Source organism: Nannospalax galili, unplaced genomic scaffold (assembly GCF_000622305.1).
Source record: "Nannospalax galili isolate Female #2095 unplaced genomic scaffold, S.galili_v1.0 scaffold433, whole genome shotgun sequence".
In the NCBI taxonomy this organism is placed as follows: domain Eukaryota; kingdom Metazoa; phylum Chordata; class Mammalia; order Rodentia; family Spalacidae; genus Nannospalax; species Nannospalax galili.
Window position 1 is genome coordinate 1,897,009 of NW_008338715.1, and position 12,048 is coordinate 1,909,056.

The 12,048-nt window shown below is 33.3% G+C and overlaps 1 protein-coding gene across 1 annotated transcript in view; it reads left to right on the top strand.

Moving 5' to 3' along the window:
- The window catches only part of Tecrl (trans-2,3-enoyl-CoA reductase like), a 118,710-nt gene that overhangs the window by 59,453 nt on the left and 47,209 nt on the right, over nucleotides 1-12,048 (top strand). The window contains exon 3 of the mRNA XM_008833262.2: nucleotides 9,524-9,568. Coding sequence (XP_008831484.1) covers nucleotides 9,524-9,568 — 45 coding nt within the window. The remainder of the gene's footprint in view (nucleotides 1-9,523; nucleotides 9,569-12,048) is intronic.

Below are 12,048 nucleotides of genomic sequence, written 5' to 3' on the forward strand. Positions count from 1 at the left end.
GATCTCCTGACTTTTTATTGTTTTCTGAAAGATTTTAACTTTAGGAAATAGTGTTTACCTTATAATGATGTTACGATTACTCACTAAATATTGTTCTGAGAGAGGAATCAGGACTAAAATGGAGAACACCAAAGTTCTCACGGATATCTTGGGAAATGAATACCACAATATTTAGAACATCTGATTGTAATTGCCCTGTTTACTAAGATACCTTCAAAATATTCTGTTGTTTAAAATGTCTTAATTCCTACTCTCAATATCTGCTTCTCCAAACATGCCTGACCACATAAGCATGGCATTTACCCTCCGTGGTATGAGAACATGTATTGCATCTATGCTGTGGATCACCTGGACTGTAGTTTATATCTTCCAATGTTGTAGTAGTTAAGAAATGATGAGGAGAATCCTATAAAATAGTAACTGTGAGTCTGGGCCCAGAACTTCTGAGCACCAGATCTTCTGGGTCTGCTGTTGTAAATAAATATGAGTTCTTCAACTCTCCATGTAGCGCTTGGATCCTTGCTGAACTTGATTTCCCACAACAATTTAACAACTGCCTATTCACAACATACTGTATGCAAGAAAGGAATATCTGCTCTCAATGAGTGTTAAAGAATAAGATGAATTTTTCTTCCAAGTTTTATATTCCTGAACTTTGAAAAATAATACTTTTCAACACTTTGAAATAGGATAATAAAATAATCTTCTCCATCAGTTATGGCATTTTGGTCATCCCCTTTTATTTTTCTCTGCATCTATCAAGATTATAATTGATGATAATCTGTTGAAAAACTTATTTATCAACCATCAACAGAGATGATTCTGTCAACAAAGCATATTTTTATGACTTGAAGCAGAATGGTGACAAAGAAATATATTTTCCATTAGATTAAAAATGAATAAAGTATTTTTCTGCTTACATATTTAATTTCCTGAAAAAAATCACAATCACATTGTGTGTATGTTTATGTTTGTGTATGTACATGTAAACTTCAAATCATAGTACATACACTATGATCAAATGATAACTGTACTTATGGAGGTAGCACAATAATAAAGGAATGGGACACCAAGTACTTTAGTAGGCACATGAAACAATTTAAGACAGGGAGATAAAAACAGGGTGATGGGTGAAAATTAACTCTAGCTCATATTTGGTTCTACTCCATTTGGTCATTCTTAGACATTTTCTCTGGGCAGAACTCATTCTCTAAGTAAGAGAAGTAACTAGTTGAGCCAAGCAGGGGTATGGTTGTGCACTCCTTTAATCCTATCCATCTGGGGGCAGCTTAGTCTAAATGGTGAGACTGAGGACAGCTTAGGCTAAGTAGTGAGTTTGAGACCAGCTGGAAAGCCTGTGTCAAAAAAAATTACTGCTACTTAGTGATTATAAATCTTAGGGAAGTCATTTGATTGTACTACGTATTTTTCTCTTTCTCTCCCAGGCTCTCACCATAAATTTTTTAGTTTAGTTTTTATTTTATGCATTGTTTTGTTTTGTTTTTGACAGGGTCTCACAATGTAGCTCTGGGTGGCCTGAAACATATTATGTAAACTAGACTAGATTTGAACTCATACAGATGTGTCTCCTGAGTTCTGAAACCACAAAGCCTAGTGATAAATTTTGTGTGTGTGGTACTGGGGATTGAACCTGTGGCCTCATGTATTTTCTACCACTGAATCAATACCCTGGCCCCTCTCCACAAAATCTTAATCTGTGCCTTTTATACAATTAAGTTACAAAATTGTTTCATATCTTTTCTTATTGTCTTTTATTTTATAATTGAAAGTAGTATTTGTTTATGCAGCTAGAAATTTCAACTTATTAGCCGTGTCATTACTTTTCAACAGAAACCTCACTCTGCAAATGCTGATAAACAATGCTATAACACCATGTCTTTCTCACTCAAAAACACTTTGCAATAGCAACATTTCTAACAATTACATTTTCTTTTCAAGGTCAGCAAAAATATTCATGTTTTATTTGTGCTCATTTGCATTAAATATATTTAGTTGTTGTAGAGAGAAAGAAAACACTTTCTTTTATCTCACAGGCATATAAACACTCTAACACATTCATCCTAAAACATTGGCTATCTTACTGGTATCCCAGATTCCATTTTGGTCTTTGATTGTTTAATTATGTCTGAGGCATTTACAATACTGTAAGAGATGGTTTACAGAGAATAGTTTGTTTAGTTCTATGGAAATACTGTAAATACTGAAGTATTCCAAATAAAACAATTAAATCATTAATATTAAATCAGCAGTCAGTATTGTTAACATGTAAAGGAGAAATCTGGGACTATATGTTTGTTTTGATAAAAAAAGAACTAGAATTAATGTCATTTAAGCATTAATAAAACAATAAACCATCTATAAAGTAATCTGTAAAAGATTTTGTGCTTTACTACTGCATTAAAATAGTGTGATCTCTGTGGAGCAATTTTAATTTGAGCAAATATAAACTTTCCATTAGAAAGTGATTCTTTCCATTAGAAAGAATAATGATTTTGACTAACAGGAAAGGAGAGTTGTATGCCACCTTGAAAACCAGAATAACAGAGCAAGTTTTGGGAAAAGTGTGTTAAAAAATGAAAATATGGTAAAAGTATGTAATTTACTAATAAAACTTTTCCACTTTTAAAAATTAAAATCTAGATGGAGAAACAGAAAAAAAATTATAATCTAAGATCAATCAATATTTCAATTTTCTTCATAAATAATACAAGCAAATAAAATGGTTCCAGTGAGAAGAATAGCTCCCATATTTTATGCTATTACTGTCAAGAATTTTATTTGTTCTTTACTGTCAATATCACTACTAACACTGTTATCTTACATAATCAAATTATACATACATTCTGTAATTTTTATGAAATTACCCATAGATATCACTTTAGTTTCTTGATAAATTCTATTATTTATTTATTTACTTATTATTCCTCCCTTTAATTATTTGTCAAACTTAAAGATGAGTTTATATTACTTCAAGACTTAAAGAAACATAGTGAACATTTATTTGGTAGAATAAATCCAGATCAAATCAAAGAGAGCAATATCACAGTCACAGGATCCTGTGGGTTACATGTTTGATACACTGAAACTTCTTCTTTTTGGTCTTTTTGAGACAGGGTCTCCCTGAAGCCCCAGGTAGCCTGGAAATAGCTATATAGATCAGGATTGCCTTGAACTCACAGAGAACTGCCTGCCTCTAAATATCTTTGAAATAATTTAAGAGTAGAAAAAGCAAAAAATGCCCAATCAAAAACTGGTAGAATGTCATCGATAACTGAGTGGTAATATCGATAACTGAGTTGTAATTATAGTGTAAATAAGACCACTTCTCCTTGTAGTTTCAGATTTTTAAGCAAATAGATCAAACATTATTTTATTTCTGTATCACTCATAGTTATTTTACTTTGATTATATTTTCTGGATGACACCACTGTTTTTCCTAAGATTTATGTTTGCTTCTGGCAATAGGAAAGTTAGACTTTGATGTCATAGGTCACTCCCATTCTTACATGTTTCTAATTCAGACTATTTTTAAGTTATGACTGAGATATTGGACTTTGTTTAGGTCTTGGCATTGACTGTGCATCAAGCTTTATTTCATCGTCCTTGGCCTGTTAGGGGAGACAAACCTCTATTTAGTTTGCTAGCTTATGAGCAAACTCATTCAACATAAAGTAGAAGAGGAGCTGTGCTTGTTGGATCGAGCTTTCTGGGCTTGACTGTTTAACAAACTTTAGCTTTGATATTCTTCCTTTTCTTAATCTCTGCCTGGAGAATTTGATAAAATAAGTCTTTACGCTTTTCTAGTTGTTCCTGGTGGGAGGGATAGGCTGGAACATGTAGGTTATTTTTGCCGTTAATTGAATATATTTGCCTATAATTCTGGATTCTTCTACCATTTAAATTTGGTCCTTCATCCTCCAATTTGTTGCTAATATTTTGATCATGTTAAATTTTTGTGTGTAATTTTATTTTTGTTATTAATGCTTATGTGTGTATGTTCATGTGTGTGTTGCTTGTGCTGGCAGAAGACAAAAGAAGGCATCATATCCCATGAAACAGGAGTTAGAGGTAGTTTGAGCCACCTGAACTGGGTACTTAGAACTGAACTCTGTGCTCTATAAGAAAAGCAAACACTGTGTAAACTTTTCAATCCCCTGTCTTCCATGTCTTTAATAGCAGAACTTAGGAGGGAGAGACAAGCTGATCGCTCTGAGATGGAGGCCAGCCTGGTCTACATGGCATGTTCCAGCCAAGCTGAGATAGAGAAAGACTCTGACTGAAAAACAAAGTTACCATTAAAAATACCCACATATCTTCATAATGTATTTTCTTCTAATTTACCATATTCTATCTATTAACAACATATGTGGCATGGTTCATATTTTTCAGAGTCTTTCTCATCCTTTTCTCCTCCTGTCCTCTTTTATCCTGCCCCCCCCTCTCTATCTCTATCTCTCTCAACTCTAAGAATTTTACCTATGGTCTAATATTGGCAAGGCAAACATTCTTTCACTGAGCCACATCATTAACCCCAAGTCATCTCTGCATATTTTGACTCCAATTGTCTCTTAACAAGAGCAAACTAGTCATTTGTATTTCTTCTTCTGGGAACTCTATGTTTAGTCTCATTTCCGAAATATTTTTAGATATACATATGGGATGTAGTATACATATATACATATATGTTCTTGCTAGTTACTTCTTTCACTTTTTAATTTTTAAGTTAGAAATAGAATTAATTTACCTTTCCCCACACTCTATTCTGGAATTGAGTTGCCAAGTCTAGCCCACACTTGAGTGATGAGAGGAGGCAACACTCCTCTTCGTGGAGGAGAAGCATCCACATATATTGTTTCCCACCATTTATTCAATAAAACATTTATATTAATATAGAGTCATGTATTATAATCATATTATCATATGAGTTGTTTGTTTACTTGACTTTTTTTGTATATTCTAGATACTAACCATCTGTCAGATGTATAGCTGGCAAAGATATTTTTTCCCATTCTGTAGGCTTCCTCTTACTGGAATGATGGTTAGTGTCCCTTTCTGCATAGATGATTTTTAGCTTCATGTGGCCCCATCTGTCAATGATTGTTCTACTGAGATACTCTTCTAAAAACCCTTTCCTGTACAGTAAGATCATGTGTACTCCCTACTTCCTCCTCTAACAGATTCAGGTTATTGGGTCTTCACATGCAGACAACACTAAGTGGACTCAGTGGTTTTAAAATAGGTGAGGGGGAGGTAAGAGAAAATTGAAGGGAAGAAATAGGGACTAATTGGAACAAAAAATATGCACATATATTAAATTATCGAGCAATTAAATACATACTATTTTGTCACATTGTCCTTGGTTATTTTTAATTTGGTCGATGCTGAATGATGATGAGAAATCCATGCAGATATTAATAATCTGTCATTGGGCACAACAAAGGAATTATGTAATGTCTCCTCAAAGGGCAGTTATACATCTTCGTGTACAAGAAAACGGAACTGAATAAAATGTTGACGTGACAAACCTGCACTGAATTTCCAGGCAGAAGCTGGGCACAGCAGGTGATAGAGACAGTGCTATTATCAGAGGGAAGCTATAGTGTCTTCTTTTTGTTCTTTGCATTTGCTGCTGAGATGTCTAACTTTCAAAAACATTAATGTGCATAATGTACAAATATGATAAACTGATTGTCTACAAATCCTAATGGAGTCTCAAATTTAAACAACAAAACAAAAAATAATGGTAAAAAGTAATTTCCTTAACTTTGCTTTCCTATTTTGCTCTTCCTGTTGCCAATTAACGGAATTAGAAAATGTACAAGTATTAAAAGAATACAAACCTCAATGGCTGATTAAGGAATTTGGTAAAGTTTGTGTAGATCATTGGCTACTGTTCAGTCAAAATTTAAGGAATTAATTTCATCATATTTTTGTTTCACAGATTTTTTTGTTATAATGAATGATTTTTAGTAAATATATTTTAAACTTACCTATTTAATATTTATGTAAACATGATGAAAAGTGTTTTTATTCTTTTTATGTCTATGTTTTTGTTACCTACTTTACTTCACAATTTATGTCCCTATGTTTATATACACATTCTTAGTTTATACTATTCCTAATAGATTTTTAAAATATAAATTGTTCTTCTATATTGACTTCATATTATTTTTTTATCCATGTTGATTTTTGGCATTCATCGTTTTTAAAAACAAGCTACGATGTCTTATATATGCATTTATGTGTTATTAGTACAACTGAAAAGCCATCAGAAATAAAAAGTAATATGAAATGATAAAATAGAAATATAGCTTAAGAATTTTTATTGTGCACTCTTATTCAATATAAGACTATATACTGTATTAAACATACTGCACATATTTTTAATACCACAAACTTCTCTTTTGAATAATTCTGTCTGCTTCATTTAAAATTTTTATGGTTGCATTAAGCATGGATTTCATCTTCTAAGCATCTTCTTCTTTAAATGAACAAATGCACTCTTCCAAAAACAGCACATGAAAACCATCACTAGTGATTAAGTTTGACACTTTCAATGAATGGTCTCTTACTTGGTATGTCTTTTGAAGCACTGAATCTAAACACAGGTGTAAAGCTCTGGCATGTTTCCATCTAATTTAAACAAACTAAGATTATTATCTTTTACTTTTATGAACGTTAATTTCTTACTCTAACTTGTGGGTATGACTCTACTAATGTGCTTGCTTTATTAGCTCAGTTTATTGCTTCTCTTACAAGAATCTCATGAATGGCATGTCATTTAAAACACACCTTGATTCACCAGGCTCAAGATAGTTTTTCAATTACATTTCCAACTATTTTGAACTGATTTAGAATGTTACTGTAAATGAAATAGTTTATTTCATGAGCTAAAGAGATTTTTCTAAAAATTATTTTCTATTGGATTTTAATAGTCTGCTTCCTACATTTATTTTAACATTTACAATATTAATGATACTTCTCTCTACAAGACAAAAGGCACACTCAGTTTAAGATGCATTATTTTGGGGTTGGAGAGATGGCTCAGAAGTTAAGAACACTAACCATTCTTGCAGAAGACCGGAGTTCAAATCCCAGCACCCATATGGCAGCTAACAGCTGCTCATAACTCCAGTTCTAAGGGATCTGACATCTCCTTCTGTCCTCCACAGGCATTGCAACACAGATACATTTACCTTCATGCAGGCAATACATGCATACACATAAAATAAAAATAATAAATAAAATATTGTTAAAAGATGCACTGTTTTGCTTAGTATTTTCAATTATAACTTTTTTGTTAATTTTACTACTGTGAATGTCATTACAATGCTAAAATATTATTAGTCTTTTTGAACACATGCTATATTGTTATATCATTTGTCATAAAATTCCATAATATAGATAATTATTTTACATTAATATCTATCGTACTGGTTTTCCACATTCATTGTTTTATAAAGTTGCTACAGTGTAATAGGTATATAGATATTATTTTAGCCTTATTTCTTTTTCAAATGGATCCTTGTCGATAACTACTTTAGTAAAATACATTTGAGTTATGTAAGAAGTCACTCATTCATACTGTTTTGCATAGTGAGAGGACCATTTCCCATTATCAAGGAAAGAATTCTAAGACATGTCAGAAGAGACTAGCTAGTTTATAAAGCAAGCTCAGTGTCTTGAATGATATTAGATGCCCTCACTAACATCTGAGGTGCTCCTGTACTCATGAGTCAACACTGACAGCATGTTCCAAATTTAATCAGCACTATTGATGTCTTTCAATCTCTTCTGGTGTACTAAAAACCCTTATGATGCTTACCTGCATTATTCTTTATACACTATATCGTTTCTGACCTTTTTCAGATGACTCCAACTCATCTAGTTCTTAAGGCAATGTTATTTGCTTAGAATGATTGTTATTTTTGACTTTTACATTTACATCAAAAAAGACACTCTAAAGTTCTATGGAAGCAATGGCTTAAATGCATATTATTAAAATAGAACTTGTCAGCTTATATACAGCTATCATGAGGTCTCAATTACTGTTTGTCAGATATAACTGTATTCTCATGGGCTTATATTTTGTTTAATGGCTAAAGTTTGATCACAATTCAATTAAAACTGTTTACTGTAGCATTTATTTTCATCCTATCTTATTTGAAAGCAGGTTCACACTGTAGCAAACTTTAAATATTTTTTTTTCAATTTGTAATGCTAGTATACATTGCCAAACAAAAAAATGGCTATATAAGAAATAACCAGAATGTTAGTCAATGCACAAGCAAAACAGAAACGTCTTCATTTGCAGAACTGCTAAAAATGATACATTGTCAGAGTATTTTTTTGTTGTGTTAGTAATTGCCACCCCTACATTTTGTTTATGAATAAGCCTAAACAGCCTTAGATTGTGGTTATAATTCTGCTTTGGGAGTTTATTTTCCCCCATGGGAAACCTCACATACAATTTGCCCTTTTGAAGTAATTTCAGGAAGAATCTATTTTTGTATTCTATTATATCACATTCTCACCATTCTTTTTAATTATTTACTTTTTACTTATTTATCTTTCTGGCACAGGGTCTTGGTGTGCACCTCTGGCTGGCACTGAACTCACAACCCCTCTGTCTCAATCTCCTGAAGGCTTGGGCTTCAGGTTTTTGCAATGGCTGTTTTTACTACTGTTGAGAATTTTAAATGTGATGTTTGGAAAAACTATTAATTGAAAAATATTCCCATGAAGATACACAAATATTCAGTTTGTTATACATAAGATAGAAATCATTTAACATTTGTCTCAATAGACATTTGGTGATTTTTTTGAACAATATATTTTTAAAAGAAACAGATTATCATCTAGTTTGCTGAAGCAGTTTTCCAGTATTGGAGTATATTAAAAAGATGTCTAGGTTTCCTATAAAGAATACAGTATTCTATCAATTCCAGGCAATAAAAAGGAACATAGTGAACTGAAATTTCTGCTATAATTAACATATCAACAATACTCAATTTAATAATGCATATCATTCTGAGAGTGTGCTTTACTCTTTTGATGTCATTCGGGTGGTGTGTCTTATATCTGTAGATAATATTCTGATGGAGCAGTTTACTCCTGTAGAGAAGATGGCCCATTTACTGGTTCAAAAGTTAGAGGATCTGAATAAAAGTTCAAAGTTCATCATCTTTAAATAAATATGTTGAACATATTGAATATGTATTGAAGAAAAATTATGTGAATTATGTTGTATGCCATGGGCTGCACAGACTAGTACATGCCATAACCTGAACACACCTACCTAACAAAAATTCTGGTTTCTTCTAGCCACTACCCATATCTCTTGTCGGCATCCTTCCAAGAGTAACAGTGTTTGTAATTCTGACTGTGTATAAGTATTTTATTGCCTTCCCAGCATGGATCCTGTCTTCCCACAACAACTTCTCTAATTTTAAACTGTAAATTTGTTGGTGATTTATTTTTATTTTTATTTTTTATTGTATAGGTCCAAAGTGGTACCCCTCTCGAGTTGGCCTACAACTAGAATGCGGTAAGAGCCACGTCATTAATCAATTTATTAAATTAAAAAAAAAACTCTTCTACCTTCAATAGCTCACATTTGTCACTTAGAATAAATATGTAAATACCATCTCCTTTGAATCTTCCAAACTATTTCTTCTCTGTTCAACTAGACTTTTAAAAATTAGCATACAAAGCAATGTATTTCATTTTGGCATTTTCATAAATGCTTGTTTTCATTGATCCTCTTCCATGACTCCTTTCCCTTGTCCCTCTGTAACACTCCAAATGGTCATTTTCCTGCTACCACCACTCCTTTTAAAAAGTACTTATTTTTATTTTTTATTTATATGACTGTATTGTGTGTAAGTGCACCCATGTCCTGCAATGCCCATGGTGGTCAGAAGAAGGCTTGTGGATGGTTGTTAGTTGTCATGTGGGTATTGGAAATCGAACTTGGGTCCTCTGTAAGAACAGTCAGTGCTGTTAACTGCTGAACCATCTCTCCAGCACTAGGACACACTCTCTCTCTCTCTCTCTCTCTCTCTCTCTCTCTCTCTCTCTCTTCTACCATCCATCCCTCCCTCCCCTGTATCTTTTTAGGAGGTAAAGGACAGGGAGAGACATATGTAAATAGAAAAATAATATCTAGGACTCAGAAATGAAAGAAAGCATGCAGGCTCAGGAACATAGTGCATGCTTTGCATAACATAACAATTTCCAGTTCCATCATTTTCCGGCAAATGTCTTGATTTAACTTTTATTTAAGGCAGAATTGGTAAAATAAAGGGCAAAACCTAATGAAATTGAAGCAAATACAAACATGCACTCTTAAATATCACATTCTCCGGAATTTCAACACACAATTCTATAAATGGTTCCCAGTTAAGAACAAATATTATCACATTATTGACTGCATCAACTGGACTTCAAATTTTAAGCTTTCATTTTTAATTAAAGCTGAAGCTAGAATGTATGTTTGGTTTTCTGCAAGGCACGGAGATTGCATTGTCAGAGTTACTAATAGTACGCACAGGAGAAGTGCTTCATCAGGAGTTACCATCTCAAAATCATTTTATTAAACAATACAGTGCTTTTTCTAAGGCTTTTACTCATGTTCCCACTCTTCAATCTCAAACATTATTGCAACTCAAAAAATAAATTCCTCTTTCTCTAAATGTTTTATTAAGGCTGCCCTGGTTTCTTAAAGCTTTCGTCTTTCACTGAAATCCGTATATTGAAAATATAGGAATCCATACCATTTTTAGAATTCATTCTTTTATTTTCTCAAAATATTTTTAGTCAAATATCCAATTCAAATTCCACCTGGCTAGACTTAAGGGAGGAAAGTCAGCCATAGCCTTTTTTGAACCTCCACATTGTAGTACATACAGGAATGAAATGATAGTATTCATTATTGAACTTGTCTCTAGCACAAAGTCAACTGGATGAGAATGCCACAGGCATCAGTGTCACACACAATTTCAAATTAAAGGACACTCCAAAGCACTGAATAATTTAGTTTAGTTCAACTCCTCAGGTGAACAGGACATTTTACTTTTTCCTCAAGTTTATTTACCTGGTTGGTGGTACCTTGATATGATCTGGACTGTAAATTATTAGATAGAAAGCTGATGATTTTGGGGGATGGGGTGTGTGATGCTAACTCACTGAAAGAAGCTGTGTATTGTACAAAGAGAAATTTATTTAAGTTAACTTTAATTGAATCTTCTAGTTACCAAATTTAGGACTTTTCTTGTAATGCAGTTAAGAAAAAAGGTCATTTTTAAATTTTTTTATTAAATATGTGTGAGTCTATTGTCTGCATGCAGGTAAGTGCACCATTGTTGTACAATACTTACAGAGGTCAACAGAGGGCATTGGATATCTTGGAACTAGAGTTACAGAAAATTGTTAGCCACCATGTGGGTGCTGCAAATCAAACCCTGAGTCCTCTGCAAGAGCAGCCAGTGATATTAACCCCCGAGCCATCTTTCAAGCCCTGAAATCAATTATTTTGAAATATTTTCATTTTTTATTTTACGTGTATGAGTGTATTGCCTGCCTATATGTAAGTGCAACCACGCTCATTGAAGTCAGAAGAAGGCATTGAATTACCTGGAGCCAGAGCTACAGGTGCTTTTCAGTAGCCATGTGGTGTTGGGAATTGAACCCCGGTCCTCTGTCAGAGCCAACAGCTCCCTTAGTGCCTGAGACCTTTATCCAGGCCCCCATTTTTCTACTTAAATGTCTGTGTGTGTGTGTGTGTGTGTGTGTATGTGTGTGTGTGTGTGCATGTATGCCATCTGTGTGCAGGTGTCTGGCGTGGAAAAAGTTGGATTGCCTGGGGATGGAAGCAGGTTATGAACAGCCTAACAGGATTGCTGGCAACTAAATCAGGTCTTCTGGACTAAACAGCATGTTCTTTAACTGTTGAGTCATCTATCCAGCCCTAAACTTCAATAAAATTTAAAGTGGTAATTTTATTATGCTTATAAATTATTTAATGTT